The following is a 21,044-nucleotide window of genomic DNA, read 5'->3' as shown; positions in this document are numbered from 1 at the left end:
CACGTTGTTGGGGGTTTGCATGACGCCCGGTCTGATGTTTGAACAATCTGCATGAGCAACGTGTGCGAGTGGCCTTACCTTTTCGCTCTCTCCCTCCCTCTTCCCTCTTCCGTTTTCTGTTTTTTTTTTGTCTTACTTATACTTTTTTTTTTTTTATTTTTATTCGTTATTTATTTATTTATTTGTTATAAATGTCGCTGCCACTGTCGCAGTCGACGCTTGCCAGCCGCAGTCGACGTTATCGGCTTCTTCTTACCACCGCCGTGCGCTGTTGCCGCTTTTCACTCGACGCTTCGAACATGTTGCTTTCGCTTTGCCTTTTTGCCTTGTCTTTGCCTTGCTCAATTGCCTCTCTTATGTGTGCGTGTGAGATGGTTTTTTATTATTATTTTATTTTTTTTTTGCACTGAAAACTGGCAACGTTGCAAAGGGGCGCAAAAAAAAAAAAATAAACGCGCTTAGAAAAAAAAATGTTGCAAGTCTTCCGCCGGCCGGTTGCAAACAACAACAAAGGGACTAGTGGAAGGGGGAGTGCCGGCGGCAGGGGGTGCAGAAAATAAAAGAAAATAGGGTGAGACCGACAGGGGTCTCAGGGAGAAAGAGAGCACGAGACGTAGAAGGAGTGAGAGAGAGAGAGGGTGGGTGGGGGGTGGGTACTCTGGTAGACCTAATAATAACAAGCCGAAAGCAACAACAACAACAATAGCTCACATACAGTATTAATAGACAGGGAACATTAACGGTTATAGAGGATACATGGGAAAGAATAAAAAAAAATAATATAAAGAAATAATAATATAAAAAAATAATATAAAAAAAATAATATAAAAAAAAATAATATAAAAAATTAGAATATAAAGAAATACTAATATAAAAAATAATAATATAAATAAATAAGTAGGGGGTAACTTGAAAATACAATTTAATAATGTTATTTACCCTTTATTTTTTTTATTTTATTTTGAAAAAAAAACATTAATTTATTTATTAATTTAAGAATTTAAGACCCATTTTATGCTTATGTATGAAATATAAAACTAACAAATACTCTTTTAAATTTAATTTTTGCTTCAATTTCTTAATTTCTTAATTTTGTAATTTTAATTTTATTATTTGAGAGTATAATTACTACTATTAATTATTTAGAGAGAGTCTAATAATAAAATTCAAGTTACAAAATTAAGAAATTAAAGCAAAAATTAAATTAAATAAAGTGTATAATTACTCTAAAAATAAAATTAAAATTATAAAATTCAAAATTAAAGCAAAAATTTCATTAAAATAAATATTTGTTTGTTAAGTTTGTAGAAAGTACAGTTTAAAAAATATGTACCTTCAGGCTTTATTTTATTTTAAAAAATTAAAATATACAAAACAAAAAACAAATTTAATTAATTATTTCATTAAAAAAAAAAACAAATAAAAAATTAAACCTGACTCAAGAACCGCCAAGTAAATGATTAGAAAATGTAGAAAAAAAAAGTAGAAGGTTCGAAGGCAACATGCAACCTGATTGAGATTCGAGATAAAGATTCGAGAAGTTAGAAAATCCGAGAGATGCGAAAAGTGAGAAGCGAGAGATTGCAGGTGAAAAAGGCACACGTTTTTCTGTTACTCTGCTTCTTGCTCTTCTAGCTCTCTTTTGTTTGTTTTTTCTATTTCCCTTTTAGGCCTGGCCTAGGCTCATGCTGGGCCGTTGCCCTCTGCCACCCACCACCCATCCATCAAACCTTTCCCTCTTCCTCTCCCATCACACTAACCACCACCCCTCTCCCCTCTGTTATTTTTTTTTGCGACAGGCTGCGCTGCTCTCAGCGCATTTCAGCATTTCACTTTCACTGCAAATTGGCAAGCGACGAAAAAAGGAGAAACAAAACAAAACACATGAGCCGTAAGAGCGAGTGAGTGCAATAGAGAAGGAGAGACGATCAGAAAAGGGGGAAAAGAGTGGGAGGTGGGAGGTAGGTGGTGGGGGCGAGAGAAGAACAAAAATTAAATCGAGCTCTTCACTCAAATGCTTATTTTTCAATTTATCAAAAAGTCAGCTATGAAAAGCTCGTTTTTCTTTTATTTATTTATTTCTTATTTTTTTCTTGTCTCTCTCTCTCTCTCTCTCTCTCTCTCTCTGTTTTGTCTACAGTTTCCTGTCTTGGCTCCAAAAAAGTTTAAAACAAAAATTCCAAATGCAATAATAAAAACAGGAAAAAACTTATAAACATCAAAGATATCTTATTTCAAAAATCCAAACAAATAAATTTATCATTTTAGGGGTTAAGTGGTTCAGAAATAGTCTAAAATCCTTACAAACACACTGTCCGCGTGTCCGTTTGTCCGTCTGTTTCTTCTTAAAACCCCTACAAGTCTCTTATATTTAAAGCTATTAAACTGAAACTTTAAATTTACCTTTATTTTTGTACTATCTACCATATAACTAAAAAATAAAAAATATCTAACCACTATATCTTATAGCTGCCATATAAAATAACCATAAAAAACCACAAAAATATACAATTTTTGATTTATAAAAAATTTAAACTTTCTTTTATATACATTTAGTATAATATTTTTACAGAAAAATGGTTTAATTTTAATTTTAATAAAGAAATATACATTTTCATTTAAAACCCTGTCCATTTATTTAAACCACCACTGTTGCCAGCCAGCCTAGTGGTTGCATTGGACAGTTGCCAACGGCTCGACTGGTTCGATGTTCGAAGCGCCAGGCTCGACGTCGAAGAACCGGGCCGCGCAGCGAACACCGAGAGCCACGGCGTTCGGACAACAGAGGCAGCAACAGCAACAGAAACACAGAAACGGCAGCAACGCCGAATAGTAACGAATATTTCGAGGCGTGTTTTGTGCCAAGAATTTCAAACATTTTTAATAAATTAATTAAATCTTTAATAAGTTATAAATAATAAATATCTATAACTATTTTTTTTTTTTGGTTAAAAAAGTCCAAATAGAGAGAAAAAAAGAAGGTAAAAACGGCAACACCCCCGCTCTGCTGCTATGGCGTCGCTGTCGCTATCGCAGTCGCTGCCTCTGCCTCTGCCGCTGTCGCAGTCACAGTCGTTGTCGTTGTCGCAGTCACAGTCACAGTCACAGTCGTCGCTGTCGTCGCTGCTTCTGTTCGCGTTGCGTTTGCGTTGTCGCTGGTTCAATGGCTAAAAACTAAAAACTCGGGTGTGTGCTGCGCTCTGCAGAGCATGTGAAAAAATTGACAACGTTTCTGCGCCCAGATAACACCACAAGCGTTGCGATTCCGACTACAACAAATTTATTTATAACAAAAAAAAATTATATTAATAAATAAATTTAAATATACAACAAAAAAAAAAGAAAGAAAGAAAAGGAAATTACCCGAACCGAGGTAAAATAAAATAAAATTAAAAGAGAAAAAAAAAATGGAATGTGCAACGCAATTCGGTTCCAAGTGCGTGTGTCCTACGTGTGTGTGTGTGTGTGTGTGTGTGCGAGTGTGTGTGTGCTAAGCAAAAATGAAAATAAAAAGCAACAAAAATATCAAATAAAATAAAAGAGAAGAAGAAAGAAATAAAGTAAAAATTGCGTCGCGTTTCTACTTTTTTTTTTTTTGTACGTCTCTATTTCTAATGCTCTCTCGCTCGCTCTCTCTTTAAAGTGCAGTTAATAGCAGTGTTGTGTGTGTGTGCGTGTGTGTGTGTGTCACTTTGCACTGAAATAAAAAATTATTTAGATGAAATATTTAAGAACACAACACACACATACACGCACTCGCATTGTTTTTTTGTATTTTTTTTTTTTGGGGCAGACACCACGCCCTATGTGCTAAAAAAAAAAAAAAATGAATTTAAACCGTTAACCTGCAAAATGCAAATTTAAAAATAATATTTAATTCAAAACATATATTTTTTTTAATGTTAAAAAAAGAAGGAAAATCACAAATGAGCCAAGAAATCTGCTATTTTTTTCACCAAAATTGGCCAAAAATTTGTTCTAGTGTGTGGCAGAATCCTCGGGACTCTTCTGGATTTTTTTTCCAACTTTTTTTTAACGGTAAGTTACTTATATTTTTATTTAATAATATTAAGAGTAACAAAAAAAGCAGGTTAGATGTTTTAATTAACAATATTAGGGGGGAAATATTGGGAATTTTAAACAAAAGACAGACACCTCCGACGGTGGGAAGATTTTCTTCGTTATTTTGGGGGGGTTTTTTAAAATAATACTTTATTTTAAAAATATGTATGTATATTTTTTACAAACTTCTAAACTTGTATTGTATTTTTTTTTTTTAATAATTTTTATAACCTGGGAAGGAAAAGTTTTTTAAATTTATTGCTTAGATTAGAAATTAATTTAGTAATCTTATCAAGGAAGGAAAAGTTTTTAAAGGTGATTCATTTGCGTAAAAAAAAAGTCAAGAAAATAAAAAATATATATTTATGGAGGCATAAAAGGTATAAAAAAATTATATATCTAAGAAAAAGTTAAATTTTAGGAAGAAATGTATTCTTCTTTCTTTTTAAAATAGAAATTCTTCTAAAAAACCTCTTAAAAATTAAACCAAATCTTAATATTTTCCATTTCAATCGAGTAAGAATTTTAAAAACGCTTTTAAAAACAAAAAATATATAGAAAGAAATCTTATTTGGATATTTTGGATATATTTTATTAAACTTAAAAAGCTTTAAAATTCAAATAAAAAGAACCTATTTCTATTTAAAAACTATTTTCGAAAGAAAATTATTTGAATGTTAATATAATGAGGTTTTTAAAGGTTTGTTTTTAAAGAAAATTATAAATTTCTTTTTTATGAAAGTAAGAATTATAGGAAGATTATAAAATTTACCTTAGAAAAAGGTTAAAAAATTCCTTAATTGGAATATAATCTCTCCTCTATTCTTTTTTAATGGAATTAAAATGTATAAAAAGTAAATTAAATAATTGTTTAATTTTTGAAGTACAAAATATTGAATAAAATAAGTTTTCTTTAAAAAATAATGAAAAATTGAGCTTCTAAAATTTAAAAACAATTCAAAATTGATTAAATAATAGTACTTATGTCGTTTTTAAAGTAAAAAACATGGGAAAAATTCTATTTTTCTTACAAGAAGTTCCAAAATTCTGTATTTGAATAAACCTCATGGCTTTAAAATTCAAAAAGCTATATTTTCTTTATTTTTTTTTACCTAAATTGTATCGAAAAATCGATTAAAAAACCACTTTTATGTCGTTTGAATCATCATAAATATGTCGTTTTGAAAGAATTGAGAATCTTTTGGGAAGAATTGTCTTCAGAAGTAAACCAGTTTGTAGATTCTTCTTCATTTTAGAGATTTGAAATGAAAATCCCTTTGTGTTTTTTTTCTTTTTGTTTAAAATTCCTCTCGAGAGACATGTGTTTCTCTAGTATTATTTTTATTTTTATTTATTTTCGTATTTTTCTTTTCATTTTGTCTCGTCTCTTCTGGCGCCAAAAATATCTAGTTTATTTTGTTTCTTTTTTCAGTTTTGTGTCTATTTTCTGTCGCTGTTAAGTGTCTTTCCCCCCTCGGTATACATATATTACCATATATTTGTTTTTTTTTTTTTATTTCTATTTATTTTGATATTTTTTTTTTAAATATTTTTTTATGACCAGCTTCTTTAAACATTTACCGTTTAGCTAATTAGCATTCAAATTATGCAAATATTATTTTACTTTGTGTTTTAAATTTCTTTTCTCCTTCTCGGTTAGAATATATGATTTTTTTTTTATAGATCATACGTGGCCTAAAGTGGTTCTTTCTGTTATTTAATTTCTTAACAAAAAAAAATTAAGAAACAAAGAAAAAAAATATAAATTTTTTGTCGAACCAGTTTTCTGTCTCTCTGTATTTTTTTTTTTATTATTTTTTTTTTCTTTCAAATAAATATCATAAATAATAATAATAATAATATAGATGTCCCCTGGTTTTTAATTTTATTTTTTATTTCTTTGCTTCGCTTTTCCGTTTTATTTCTCATTTAAATTGCAATCGCAGTTCGCATATTGATTTTTCCTTCTTCTTCTCCTTTCAAACAAACAAAAAAAGAACAAAAAAAAATATATATATATAAAAAGAAATAAAGAAAAAGTTTAGCAGAGAAAGAAAAAAAAAAGAAAAAAAAAAGAAGTTTGGCAACGTTGCTTGGCGGGATGATGGGATAAAAAGATACAAAAAGGAGGGGAGAGATACAAATTTAAATAAAAAAAGGGAATTTTAGAAGAATGGAAAAAGGGAAAATTTTGGATTTAGTTTTTTTTTCCCCTTTTTTTAGTAATTTAAATTGAATAAAAAACTATAATAAAAAAATTATTCTTATAAATATTAATATTATAATTATTATTATTATATATAAAAATATAAAAAAAAAACTACAATATATTTTAAAATTTAATATTAATATTTAATAACTTGTAGTTATAAATGTTATAAAAAATATTAAAATATATTAATTATGTATTTAGAAGAAAAAAAATTGAGAATAAAGGAAAAAAAGACCTACAATTTTTGTTTTTAAATTAAATATAAAAAAATTAAAAAAAATCTATTTCAAACTAAAATAAAAACCTAAAAAAAAGTCGAAAACTCTTTTAAAAAAATCGATAAAACAACAACTAAACTTTACCGATTATTTTGTAATCTCTAACAGGAACCGAAGGCTTGAAATAGACAGACAGGAGGAATAGAAAGGAAAGGAAAGAGATAGAGGGCAGATAGTTAGATAGAGATAGAGTGAGGCAGAGAAAGAGGGGTCTAAAAAGGAGGGGTCGGGCAATAGAAACTGTCACTTGACATTTTAATGGAATTTTTATGTTGGATTTTGTCAAAAATGAAAATAAAAAATCAAAATCAAAATCAGATCAGATCATTCCTCTTTTATTTTCTGAAAATTTCTTTGTTTTTTTGTTGGCAATCTTTAAAAAAAAAAAAACAAAAAAAAAATTATGAAAGTAATTTAAAATTAAAAGCAAAATTCTTTGCTCTTGTTCTTATCTGTCCACTTTCTTATCTTTACTGCCTCTTCCTCCTCCTCATCTTCTTCATTTTTCTACTCTCGTTTTGCCTTTTTTTTATTTTTTTTTTTTTTATTTTTCACTATCTCTGACTCGAATGTTCTTGAACCTGAAAAATATGACAAAAAAAAAAAAAATACAAATTATGAGTTTTGAGAAAAATGCGCCACTATTTTATCTCACAATTTTTTCCTTTTTTTTTGCTTCTTATGAGTAATATTTTCCATTTTTTTTAGAATGTGGCAGTAAGATTAGTCATCACTTTAATTTGGTTTTATTTTGGTTGGTTTTTTTTTTGTTTTTGATTACTTATAGCTTACTGGTAATAGAATAGGAGAAAAAATATTATTTCGGGGTATCTCCATTTATTTTTGATTATTTTTATCAAATAATTGGTATTCAAAAGTGTATTTTTTAGCTTGGAATTATTATTACACAATTTTGAATCAGTAATCGAACAATTTTATTTTTTTTCATCTCAAATAAATAAATTTTAAATAATCATAATGAGTGCAAATTATTAAAATTAAACTTTAAATAATTAAATAAAAATAATAATTGAATAAAAATAATTTAATAATAACAATAATTAAATAGTAATAATAGTTGAATAATAATATTGATTAAATAATTGAAGTAATAATTGAATATTTATTTTTTAAAATGTTCATAATTCATATAAAACTTAATAAAGTTTAAAATTCCTAAAATTTATGTTTTTTTTCGAAAAAAAAGTTTCTTAAGACAAGATTTTTTATTCATAAAGTAAATAAATGTAGAAGAAAATGATTTATTTTAAAAATTTGTTTCATTGTTTTAAAATTGTTTCTTAAAATACATAAAAATACATAAAAAAAGAATAAAAATAAATAAATTGACTTTCTAAAGTTCTTTTTTCTATAAATGAAATAAATATAAATATAAAATAGGTATACAATTAATAATAAAGATTATTTTAAAAATCTGCCCATTTAATAGTGAAAATTATAAAAACTGTAGTTTATTGCTTAAGATTTGAATCATTTAAATATTTGTTTGAAAATTTATGAAAATTAATATTTTCAATAATTAAATATTTATGATTAAAAATTATTGACATTTGTTATGGCTACTTGGCTCTCCAAGCAAAGAATTCAATTTTTTTCCAATAAATTCCTTTAAAATGCATTATTAAATGGTATTTAATATATTTTTCCAAGTACATTCCTTGTATTTTTCACAAAATAAAACTGAATAATTTAAAACGAAGCGACCACATGTGTGGCATATGCGTTTTATTATTATTTTTGCTCTTTGTTGTTTCTGTTTCTTTTTCTGTTTCTGTTTGATGTTGCAGTTTTATTATTGCAATTTGCGTGGGGAGCTATTTCGTCCATGTGTGTGTGCAAAAGCGCAGAAACGAAAACACGCAACAAAACAGGAAAAAAAGAAGAAAAAAAAAACCAACAAAATACATTTTGTGGAAAACACGTTCCCCCCCCCCCCCCCAAAAAAAAAAAAAAAAAAGAGTACAACTACAGTAATAACTGATAGAGCACACGCACGACACGCAACAACAACAACAAGAAAAACAACAACAACAAACAAGCACAAACATGCACTGTACTACATATGTATGTATGTACTCTATTTTTATAAAAAAAAAAACAAAAAATAAAACTGAGATAAAAGAATGGCGCAATAAAATTAAAGCTCAAAACCAAAAATCAATACTATACTTTACAATAAAAAAAAAAAAACAAAAGAAGATAAAAGATAAAAGAAGAAGCAACTGCGACAGAACCAGGCCCAACGCTGGCAGCGACGTCAGCAGCGCGGCAGCGGCGCTTATCTGAAATAAATTGCTTTCGGCCTACTCGTGATTTGTTTTTTTTTCTGCCATTTTTACTGTACATATTTCTGGCTTTTACCAACAACAACAACAACAAGGAGACAGAAACAAAAACAAAAACAAAATCAACTAAAAGGGAAATAAGAGGAATGAAAAAATTAAAAGAAAAAAAACCACCCACACATGCGCTGCTATTTCTACGAACGTGTCTGTTCCTGCTCGCATGCGTATGTGTGTGTGCTCCACAATTATTATTATTATTATACCGTTCTCTCTCTCTCTCTCTCCCGCTCTGTCGCTCTTTACATGGCTTTTCTTCATCTTCTTTTTGTACGTGTTTCACCTTGCGCGCCGTGTTTATTGCTGTTCCTTTTGCTGCGTTTTACTCGTTAGACTCGTTTTGGGGCGCCTCACCTCCCCCTACCCCCTTGGTTCTCTTCTATTTTTTTTCGTCATTTTTTTTTTTTTATCATTTGTCCCTCTACCCCCTAGCCCACCCGCCGCCATCTCTGCCAGCAAGTCTCCTATCATTTTTCATACACACAGACACATACACACATACACAGACAACGGGACGGGGGTCTCTCTTGTGTTGTTTTTGTTATTGCCTCTGCTGCTGCCGCTGCCTCTGCCTCTGCCGCTGCACTTCATGGGAGCCAACAGTGCAGGGTTGCCAAATTTCATCAAAAGCAATGTGGGGGGAAGCCAGAAAACTTGGGCAACGACGGTTGGCGAAGAAATGCAAAAAAAAAATAGTACATTTAATGGCAAGTTTGGGGAATTATTTTAGGAACTTTAAAGTTTTGGGGAAAAAGAGTAAAAGAATAAGAGAATAATAAGAGTTTAAAAGGAAATTGCTGTTCTTGGTGGGGAAATAGTAGCATTTATGGCAAGTTATGGAAATTATTAAAAAAATTTAAAAAAAAGGTGAGGAATTATTTTTGTTAATAAAATAACTTAAACCTTAAAAATAAAAAAACATATTTAAAAATTTAAGTTCAGGTTTTAATTTAAGGGAAAAGTTTGAACTTCCAAATTCTTAAATACAATTCTAAAATAATATTTTAAATTTTAAGTCAAAATTAAGGCTTAACTTTTATTTTTTAGTTTGAAAACGGAAAATTTTGTTTTAAAAATGCTCAAAAAAATGAATAGCCTTAAAAAAAGACTTATTTTAATTTTAAAATATTTGTGGAATAAAAATATAATCAAATGATTTTTATAATTTATAAATTAATTATTTTAAGAAATACGTGATTTTTTTTAAAGTTTATAAAAACAAAAAACTATAGAATTAAATATTAATTAAAGAATTCCAATTTCAATAATTTCCCTTAAAAATATTCTCTAAAATTTGCTTATTTTTTGTGATTTTTGGCAACAAAAATTAAGAACAGACCCGAAACTAATTAAAGATTTGTGATTTTTACTACAACTTTGCAACTTATTGACAAATGTAGTTTGCAATAAAAAAAAAATAAATATAACAAAAGAAAAAAAGAAAAACAAAAAGAAAAACAACGTGTAGTTTTCTTGGCCCGAAAAATAAATCATAGAAGAAGAAAACGGCAACAACACTTTGCATGGGAGCTCTGCCCTGTCTCGCTCTCGCACGAGACGGCCGCCCCCTGCCCCCCCTGCCGCCTTCTGTGTTGGATACTCTGGGGAATTTTTGGTGAGGACGTCACTCCGACGTTTGTCGCTCTGTCGGTCTGTCGTGTCAGACAGTTAGTCGCTCTGTCGCTTTGTCGTTTAGTCGCTTGGACGCTTTGTTGTTCGATTCGTTTTATGACGTTGCGAGTTTTATGTCTGCCTCCCCCTTGCCCACTCTTGGTGTGAGTGAGAGTGTGTGTGTGTGTGTGTGAGGTATTCAGTTGCCAACGGCTTGCACTTGCTGTTTCTGTTGCGTCACCCGAGCTCTTTCTCTCTCTGGCTCTAACACACACACATGAACGTTCCTGCGCACGATGTCTCACACAGAGTCCTCCACCGCCCTCTCCCCCGCCACCATGGCAGTCACCCGGCCTCTTTACCACCCACTCTCCATTCTTTTTTTTTTTTGCTCCCCTTTTTCCTGCTATTTGCCCGCCAGCCGCCTACTGTTTGCTTTCATAGGCACAGTGGTGGCTATTCCAATAGGTACAATGGTATCTATAAATTAATATTATTTAAAAATTTTTTTTTATAATATTATTTAATACATTTTAATTATTATTATTTTGTATTTTTATATTTTTAAAATTTTTTATTTTATTTCCTATATTTGTATCCATGACTGTTTGCCGCTTTGTTGTTCTCTGTTTTTGCCCAATTCGCCGCTTCACCGCTCCACTGCTCCACCGCCCGTTGGCCCCCCCACATTTTTTCGCCTTTCCTTTGCCTTGCTCCATTACTGCTTCGCTGGGTCGTTTATTTGTTCTCACTACCTCGCTCTCTCTCTCTGTACCGCTCTTTGTGTGGCTCCCTCTCGCTCTGCCTTCCGCTTGACTTGTGCGCATAGCGGCCCCCTTCGTGCTGCCGTCTCCTTCTCATCTCTTCTTATTGCCTTCTCGCTTCCACTCGAACATGTGCCATCGGCATCATTTCGTATTCTTCTTCTTAAAGTTTCTTCTTGTTGTTTCTTTTTTTTTTATTTTTATAATTTCCTTTTTTTTTATGCTATTATTATTATTATAACGCAGCGCTGCTGGCTTTGCTTGTGTTTCTCTTTTTCTTTGTCGTTTTCTTTTCCATTTTTTTTTTCGTAGTTTTTAAGCCTCTTTCATATTGTCGTCGTCTGCTGCTGTGTTTTTATTTGTCTGTGTGTGTGTTGTTATTTTTATTAATTTGTTTGCGCTGGGGCTGTTTTCTGTTTCTGGCTTTTGCTTTTTGCCATGCTGCCTCTGCCTCTGCCTCTGCTGCTGCTGCTGCTGCTGCGTGAAATGTGGCAACAGCGCCTGCTTTAATCTTACGCGTGCTTAAGTTTTTTTTGTTTTTTTCTCATTCGGTCTCACTCTTACATTTTGGCCCGAAGTTTGGCAACCTCGCCCCGGTAGTCTGCTTCTGTGTATTTTTATTGCTGCGACGCTTGGCTGATTTTTTTTTTGAATTCTTCTTTCTTGGTTACCTTCTTTTTTTTTTTTGCCAGCTTCTTCTTCTTCTTCCTTGTCTTTTTCTTCTCCCTATGATTTTGAGCTTTTATTTCGTGCTTAATTTATTTAATTTTTTTTTTTTTGATTTTTTATTTTTTGGCTTAAATTCAATAAAAATTTTTATTTTTGTTTTTATTTATTTGTGGCTGTGCAGTTTAATTGCTTTCATTAAAAGCAAACAACACAGTTGCAAAAAACAAAGAGAAAAAAAATGTTATACGCCGACTGCGACGCTGACTGCGGCAGAGGGGCTGAAAACATGTGGCTGATTGAGTTTTCGTTTTTCGGTGCGACGTTGCCGGTTTTCACCACAAAATCATTTTCGGGCAGCTGTCTCTCAGTATCTATGTCTGTATAAAATTATATATATATATATTTTTATAAAATACATATATGTTTGTGGATCGAATGATAGATGAGTGGGCGAAAAAAAAAAAAAATAAAAAATTATTGATGAGTTCTATCACTTTTTTTTATGTAAAGCGAGTGTTGAAATGTTCTAAATATTTCACATATTTTTCTTAAACTGTTTTTCCCATAATAATGTAATTATTTTGTAAAGAATTTCCATGAAATGTACGTATTTTTCGTTGCAATTAGTATGCCCGTATTCAATGGCTATTGATTGCAATAAAATTGTGGGAATTTCATTCTTTTCATTCTCAGGCCAGGCCCTGATTCGAGACTTACACGTACGGCGGACTTCTTTAATTGCCAAAAATCCAATTTAATTAGCCAATTTTCCGTTTGCCAATTTGTTTTTCACATTTCTGATTGCATATTGTTTGTTTTTCTGCCTTTTGTTTCCATTCTGAATAAATAATAATGCGATTTGAACGGAGTTTGGTTCGAATTTTAAAGGGAAATATGAGTTTTCATTTAATTTTCCACAATATTTCAATTATTGTAACAAGATTTTCATTATAAAAGTCTCTTACAAAGTCTATTTAACAAGATTTCAAAGAAAATAAAATAAAAAAAGTGCTAATAATAATAGTTATTTATATCCTGATCGATAAGTATCGAAGAATCACATGAAAAATAGCTAGAAAATAAGGATAGAAGGATTTTAAACTCGTTTAAACCTTTTATTTTGAGTTTTAAGTTTTAAAAAACCGGAAAAAATTGATATTCGCATTGAAAGTCGATAATTATCGATTATTTTTATGTTTTTGATAATTATCAATAAAAGACTCTAAAAAGAAATAACTAGAAAGCTCAAAAACTATTATATATGTATGTATTTTCAATTTTAATAAAAGAAACAAAGGTAAATGCTATTTATTTATGTTATCGATAATTATCGAAAAGAAAACATAAGAAATATGTCAAAAATAGACTCCAAGACAGTTGAAAACTGTTCTATTTCATTATATATAAAGATTTAAAGGCTATTAGGAATATATTTATTAAAATAACTAAAATAAAATAATAAAGGTGATAGTTTTCGATTATTTGATGTTCTAAACCAAAATAATACATAGATGAGTAAAATAAAGACAAGTTCTAACTAGAAATTAGGGATAAGAGAGCTTAGAAACTATTTCAAGACATTTTCAATAAGAAAAGTTACAAAAATCCAGCTAAAGTTCTAAGAAATCCCAAAAAATCGATTAAAAATCGTTAAAGTACAGTCCCCGGCATGGCTGAAAGCAAGAAAGACAACTGGTTTGTTTTATTTGATTAAATGGAGGAATTCGGGTGTAAATAAAATACTTTAAGCCCCCGGTTAGATGATAAAAACAAAAAACAGAAAAAAAAACAGGCTTGCCAGGCCGGCCATTCAATGACTGAAATACAATCGCAATCGTAATCGTAATCGTAATCGTAATCGTAATCGCAATCGCAGAAAGCGATAATGCGAGAGCTGCACTTCAAACCGGTCTGGGGACTGTGGGGTTTTGGGGTCTGTGGTTTAGGGGTCTGAGGTTTGGGGGTCTCAGGTATATTTTTGGTCTGGCAGGGAAGGAAGGTGCCTGGGGGACATTATCTGCTCGATTATTTATGGCTTTTATCGATTTTCTAATCATCTAACCTGCTATGACTGCCAAACAGTCTTTTTTTTAGGCTTTTTGTTACTCTTTTTATAATATATATATTTTTTTTTATAATATATATATTTTTTTTAATAATATATATTTTTTAACAACTAATCTTATTTTTTTACGAATTTATTTTCCTTTTTTCAGACTTAAAGTCAAAGGCACTCGATGACGGGATGAGATTTTGAAAAAAAAACCGAATTGGTTTTTTTTTTCAGTGTGCCCAAGAGCGAGACAGGACACAGGAGAAAGAGAGAGAGAGAGCATTAGAAAAAAAAAAATAATAAAAAGAAAAAAATAAACGTGTGCCAAGCTGTTAATTAATGGAAAAATTTTTTGGTTTTTTGGTTCGCGTTTCTCGTGTTTTTAATTAAAAAATTATATAAAACAAATACTAAAAAGACTTATAACTTAATTATTAAATAACTAAAAATAAAATAAAACCTCACACACACACAAGCACAAGGCTCACAAAAAAAAAATAAAAAATAAACTAATATCCGAACTATAACATTATTTTTTTTACAGTTTAAATTAAAATTTAATTAAACAATATTTTTTTTTTACTGTTTAAAAGTGAAGTGAATAACAAAATAGATGTTAAAATAAAAATACAAAAAAATATTTACATAAGAAAAGTTTAAATAAAAATGTATAAATTTTAAAATAAAAAGAAATATATTTTTATTTTCTTCCCTAGAAGCAGCAACAGCAGTGTGTGTGTAAATAGATAAAAAAAAGAAAGAAAATTTTAAAAATATATATATTAAAAAAAAAAAGAAAAAAATTTCTATAGAATAACATAAGAAAGAAATAATAAAAATAAATGTGCAAAAAAAAAGAAATGGAAAAAAGTGCAAGTGGAGGAGGAGCAGTCGGGCTGGTAGATTGTCGCATGTTGCAACAACGACAACAACCAACCAGCAACTAAAAAAGAAAAAAATAATTAAATTAAATAAAAAATTAAATAAAAAAAACTAAATCAGGTTCAAACCGGAAATAAAAAAAGAAAAAAAAAAACTAGAAATTGTTTTTTTGTTTTTGTTGTGGGGCATTTCCTATTGAGGATGTCGCAGTGCAATGGTGTTGCAAGCAACAACAACAACAACAGAAGCAACAACAACAGAAGCAAAAACAACAGAAACAACAACATCGAGTTCATCAATTCTGGCCACAACAACAAGTGTTTAAGCCAAAAGAGTTCGGCATGAAATGGAAGCAGCTATACGCTCCACTTCAGTGCAGGTCGGTGCTCCGCCGCCCACAAACAACAACAACAACAACAACAGTAGCAACAACAACAGCAGCAGTAACAGTAGCAACAGCAACAACAACAGCAACAACAGCAGCAGCAACAACAACAACAGTAGCAGCAGCAACAACAATAGTAGCAATAACAACACACCAAACGGTGCACAACAACAACAGCAGCAACAACAACAACATCAGCAACATCAACAACAACAACAACAACAAATACATCATCAAAGGATTGCAAGCAGCAGCAACCAGCAGCAGCTGCAGCAACAACAGCAGCAGCAGCAGCAGCAGCAGCAGCAGCAGCAGCATGATAATGGTCCTGCCTCCCTACCCTTTCCATATTCGGTGGCTAATCAGCAAAATACAAAATCAGCTCAGCATCAACAGCAACAGCATCAGCATCAGCATCAGCAGCAGCAGCAGCAGCAGCAGCAACACCAAAAGCAACAACAACAACAACAAGCTGCCAACATGTCCGCGTATCAGCAACGTTTGCCATCAGGTGCACCATCGATTCACAGGTGAGTTTTGCTTTTTAAATATTTTCTAAAAATAAGGGGGGAATCTATAAAAACAAAAATAAATAAAATAATCTGTTATTTTACAAAAATTCTCATAATTATTAAAAACAAAAACTGGTCTAGGATTAAAAAAAAACTAGGACTTTAAATCTCTTTATCTCTTGTAATTTTAAACTTTCTCGAGCAATAAGAAATAAAAATAAAAAATAAAAATTAAAAAAAAAAAGAAACCGTAGTCGAACCTTGGTCTAGGACTTCAAAAAACTTGACTTTTATAGTTTATATATTGATTCTCTTTTAATTTTAACTAAAATCTAAACTCTAAAAATGAAAAAAATGCAAAATTAATAAAATAAAAAATAAAAAAATCAAACCGTAGTCGAACCCTGGTCTAGGATTTAAAAAACTCTAGGATTTTTAGGATTTTTCTGCTAGGATTTTTACTTTTAAACTTATTATTGTATATTATATTGATTCTTTGTTAGTTTTAGCTAAAATTTAAACTCTAAAAATAAAAAAAATAGAAAATTAATAAAATAGAAAAACAAAAAAAAAAGCAAACCGTAGTCGAACCCTGGTCTGGGATTAAAAAAACCCTGCAATTGGACTTGCTGCAGAGCCCCAGGGAGCTCTGAATTAAAATTCCCCTTATCTCTTTTACTTTTCCAATTATTTGTATAATTATTTGCATAATTATAACCACAAAGCAATAGATTTTTTTTCACTGCAAAGACAACAAAAAAAATAGAAAAAAAAAAACTAAAAAAAAGTAATCAAACATTGCCTCTTTTTGCTTCCCTCCTCCTCTCCCCTCTCGCCTTGAATAAATTTCCGCAGCAAAGCTCATTTCCTGTTTGCATTCAAAGGCCATTGACAATGTTACTTGTTATTGTTGTTGTTGTTGTTTGTGATGTGATGCCTTTGCCAGAGTTGCCACCCAACCTGCATACCACTTTTTTTTCCATCAATATTTTCTTCTCGAAGCTGCTTTTCGATGATGGATTTATGGAAAGTTTATTAAATGCATCATCCGTTGGAAGAGGAGATTTTGGGGAGTTTTTGGGGGAGATATTTTAATATCCTGGTCAGTATGACCAGTTTTTCCCGTTTTTGACACTTTTTTCACATTTTTTGACATTTCTGTCTTAGTTTTTATTAATAAAGTTCTTAAAACTAAAAGAGAACTTAAGAAATAACAAATTCCAAGACCTTTTCCCTAGAAGATATCTTAATATCCTTCTCAGTGTGACCGTTTCTGGTATATTTTTTTTTTGACATTTTTGTCAAAATTTTTATCGATAAACGTAGAAAATACTAAATACCTAAATAAAAAGTCAGAAATCTCTCTAATTTGTTATCAATAGAGTTCTTGGAAATAAGATAACCCCTACAGATTAGATTACCCCCTTTTTTTCCCACCTCGACCTTGACTTGCTATCTTTTCTTAACTAAATTTTCTGTTCCCTTAGTTATGCTAATTCTTAAAAGCTCTCTTAAATCTTCAAAGATTAGAAAACAATACAGTTTCGTTTCAAAGAAGAACTTGCTTTTAAATTTCAAATTTTTTGTCGCTTTTGAAATTATTTTAATTTTTCTTCAAAGCGATAATAACACTTTGCATTTCAATTGATTTCATAATTTGCATTCAGAGCCAGTTGGTTGAGAAAATGATTCATTGCGAAAAGTGGCGGCAAAAAAAAAAAAATAATAAAAATAAAATCCGGAAAACGTAGCAACGATAATGATGATGAGGTTTAGTTTTTATTTTATTTAATTTTTTTTTCGTTTTTTTTTTTGCGGTTTAGACAACGAATAGGGAAGTGGGAAGCACTTGGAAAGATGCTAAGGAGAGACAGAAAGGAGAATAATTATATGTAATTTGACACCAGTGACCTGCCACAACGATTACAGGGGAACTAAGGGGTTAAAAAAGACTAAAAAAAAAAATGGAATTAATTCATTAATTTTAGAGAAAAGGGTCCTGGAATATGTTTTTTTTTCCTTTAGTTCTCTTTTAATTCAAACAACTTAATGGATAACAAGAATGGAAAGCTACCTTCGGGCGGAGCCGAAGTTTATATACCCTTGCAGTTGAGTCGCAGTCCGCTAGGTGGCGCCACCCATCTTATATTATTAGATATATAGCGGATCGTATATAGTTGGCCGATCCTTATGAAACTTGGAAAATCGAATTTTTTTGCCAAAAGAGGAATCCATTGAAACTCCCATCCTTCTAACTTGAAAAACAACGAAGTTATAGCATTTCCGATCAATCAGTTATATGGCAGCTATAGGATATAGTTGGCCGATCCTTATGAAATTCGACAAATCAGATTTTTTTTCCCAAAATAGAATCTCTACCAAATCCCATCTTTCTAACTTAAAAAACACCAAAGTTATGCCAATTTCGATCGTTCTATGACAGCTATAGGATATAGTCGGCCGATCCTTACGAAATTTTGTACATAATTCTGGTCAAATATAACATGTGTAGAAACTCCCAACCCTCTAACTTAAAAAACACCAAAGTTATGGCATTTCCGATCAATCAGTTATATGGCAGCTATAGGATATAGTCGACCGATCCCGGCCGTTCCGACTTATATACTGCCTGCAAAGGAAAGAAGGGTGTGTGCAAAGTATCAACTCGATAGCTCCAAAACTGAGAGACTAGTTTGCGTAGAAACAGACAGACGGACCGACGGACAGACGGACAGACGGACATGCTCATATCGACTCAGGAGGTGATCCTGATCAAGAATATATATACTTTATAGGGTCGGAGATGTCTCCTTCACTGCGTTGCACACTTTTGACCAAAATTATAATACCCTCTGCAAGGGTATAAAAAAAGCTATTTCTATATACAAAAAAAATGCTAATTTTATTCCGAATAAAGTTAAACAGTTACAGTTAAAAGCTTAAATCGACTAAGGTTCAGCTTTTAAGGATAAATGTCCGAAGAGGCTATAAACAGGCTGGAAGTACATCCTCTAAAGCCTTTGTTAAGGATAGCATAAGGATGTTTAACAAATATTAGCCAAAAATCTATAAATATTAAACCCAAATATGAAAATCCTTAACGGACAGCCTTTTTATTTCATTATCCTGAATCATCTCTAATCCTTCTTAAGGATATTCCACATTGAAAACAAAAATGAATGATAAAAAAATATTCTTAATTTTTTTCCCGCTAATTTTATAATTCGCAACCTGTTTTGGCGGCCCCGGCCAGAGTATAAATAGAAGGCCACCGCGCGGAAATTTTTTTTTCGAAAAATTAAAAAAAGTTTTTTTTGTGCCGTTCTTTTCTTAAATCTTTTATCTTTCAAGACAAAAGCCATAAACTGGCAATGAAAAGCTAAAATAATTGGAGAAAATAAAAAGTCAAGAGGGCGATTATTTTTTAATTTTTTTTTTTTTTACTTTTTCTTTAACCATACAGTTAAAGAATCCTTTAGAGTGAGTCCTTTAAAGTTAAATTGCTTCTATTCTATTCTATTAGCTATATCCTTTAACTAAAATCTTAAACAAAATCTGATTTTGTTCCGTATCTATTCCAAACTCGAAACTAGATCTTCGATGACATAATCTTTGCATTTTTCGCCCTTGAAATGACCATCAAAATGGTGGCCATGGGCATGTGGGGGAAGAACACGTATCTGGCCGACTCAGCCGACTATATCCTATGGCTGCCATATAACTGTACGATCGGAAATGGCAAAACCCTGCTAGTTTTAATGATGCTTGGGGCTGTTTCCAACATTTTTATTAGAAAATTGATTCGATGGTGATATTCTCATAAGGATCGGCCAACAATATATGATCCGATATATATATTATAATATAATATAAGCTGCAAGCTGTTATAAATTAAAAATGTAGAGTTCATCATTATTTCAAGCCCCAGGTTTCGAAATTCGAATTGAAACTTTCAATCATACATTTTATAGAAAATAACTCTCAAATATTAATCTATCTTCTAGAGAAAAGTTTTTTTCCTTTAGTTCTCTTTTAATTCAAACAACTTAATGGATAAAAATTAAGACAAAAATGTCAAAAAATGTGAAAAATAAACAAGAAACGGTCACACTGACAAGAGTATTAAAATGCCTCCTAGAAAAAGCATCTAAGCAGTGAAAAAAAAAACAAAGATTAGCAAAAGATAATGAGGATAAGAAGAAAAAATTAGCATAAACTTCATTAGAATCTGTCAGAAATAATTAGTCAAAGGAAAAAAGATACATTTTTAGATTAAAAAGTTCATTTAATTCATTAGATATGCATTGAAAAATGTTTCATTAATTATTAGAACATTTTTACATAATTTTCCAACAAAAAACAAAGGTAATTAGGATAGATATTAGAAGAAATGACATATCTTATTCATTAGATATGCATTGAAAAATGTTTCATTAATTATTAGAACATTTTTACATAATTTTCCAACAAAAAACAAAGGTAATTAGGACAGATATTAGAAGAAATGACATATCTTTTTATCTATTTTTGCTTTTTTGTCGTATTTTTCCTACAAATTACTGGACATTTTTTTCAAATCCATCAGTTAATCGACTTTTAATGGCTCCTGGGTCCTCACTCCTCCATTCCTTGATAGTTTTTCCTTTTTTCTCCTATTTTTTTTTTTGTAGCCCCTGGCTTAGTTGGAAAATTTATGATTTGCTTTGGAAACTGAAACTGAAATTGAAATTGAAATGAAAATGGAAGGAAAAAGAGAAACACACCACTTGGATGGCAATTTAACTTCATTAGAATGTCATGGGAGTCGAGAAATCTGTTCTATTGTTCAGTTTCACAGAATGACATAAAAAAAGCAAAAAAAATGAAAAAGAATTAAAACGATAAACGATTCTTGCTTTGTTTGCTTTTCTCTAGTTTCTGGACAGAAAATTGACAAAGAAAGCTTTCAATTCCAGATTATCCTTGAAGGCTTTTAAAAGCCTTTCATATTTTCCACGATAAAATGAAATCTAGCAAGAAACAAATGTCTATCGAAGCAGGACATTTGCAGAAACTTCTCCCCCTCCAGGCTAAATTTTTAATGAGTTTTTATGCTTTTCCTAGAGTTTCTAGTTGAATATTCAATGGAAAGTGGGCTTTGGCTTAGTTTTCTGTTGAATATTGGTAGATTTTTAATAAAAATCGTCTAAATCGATAAATATCGATTATTTAGAGGCGATTTATTATTAAATTGTTTGCTTTTTTTGTTTGGAA

General features: G+C 30.8%; 1 protein-coding gene across 2 annotated transcripts in view; it reads left to right on the top strand.

The window, feature by feature from the left end:
• The first annotated feature begins 2,738 nt into the window (after nt 1–2,738).
• The window catches only part of LOC6503585, a 67,770-nt gene continuing 49,464 nt past the window's right edge, over nt 2,739–21,044 (top strand). The window contains exons 1-2 of one of the 2 annotated variants that reach the window (XM_044716710.1): nt 2,739–2,981; nt 14,729–15,809. In XM_044716710.1, the coding sequence (XP_044572645.1) occupies nt 15,241–15,809 (569 nt within the window). In that variant the 5' untranslated portion in view covers nt 2,739–2,981; nt 14,729–15,240. Of the gene's footprint in view, nt 3,374–14,728; nt 15,810–21,044 lie in introns of both variants that reach the window. The other variant, XM_044716709.1, reaches the window with a different exon arrangement.

The sequence above is a fragment of the Drosophila ananassae genome, chromosome XL (assembly GCF_017639315.1).
Source record: "Drosophila ananassae strain 14024-0371.13 chromosome XL, ASM1763931v2, whole genome shotgun sequence".
Taxonomy (NCBI): domain Eukaryota; kingdom Metazoa; phylum Arthropoda; class Insecta; order Diptera; family Drosophilidae; genus Drosophila; species Drosophila ananassae.
This window is presented reverse-complemented; position numbering and strand designations above follow the sequence as displayed.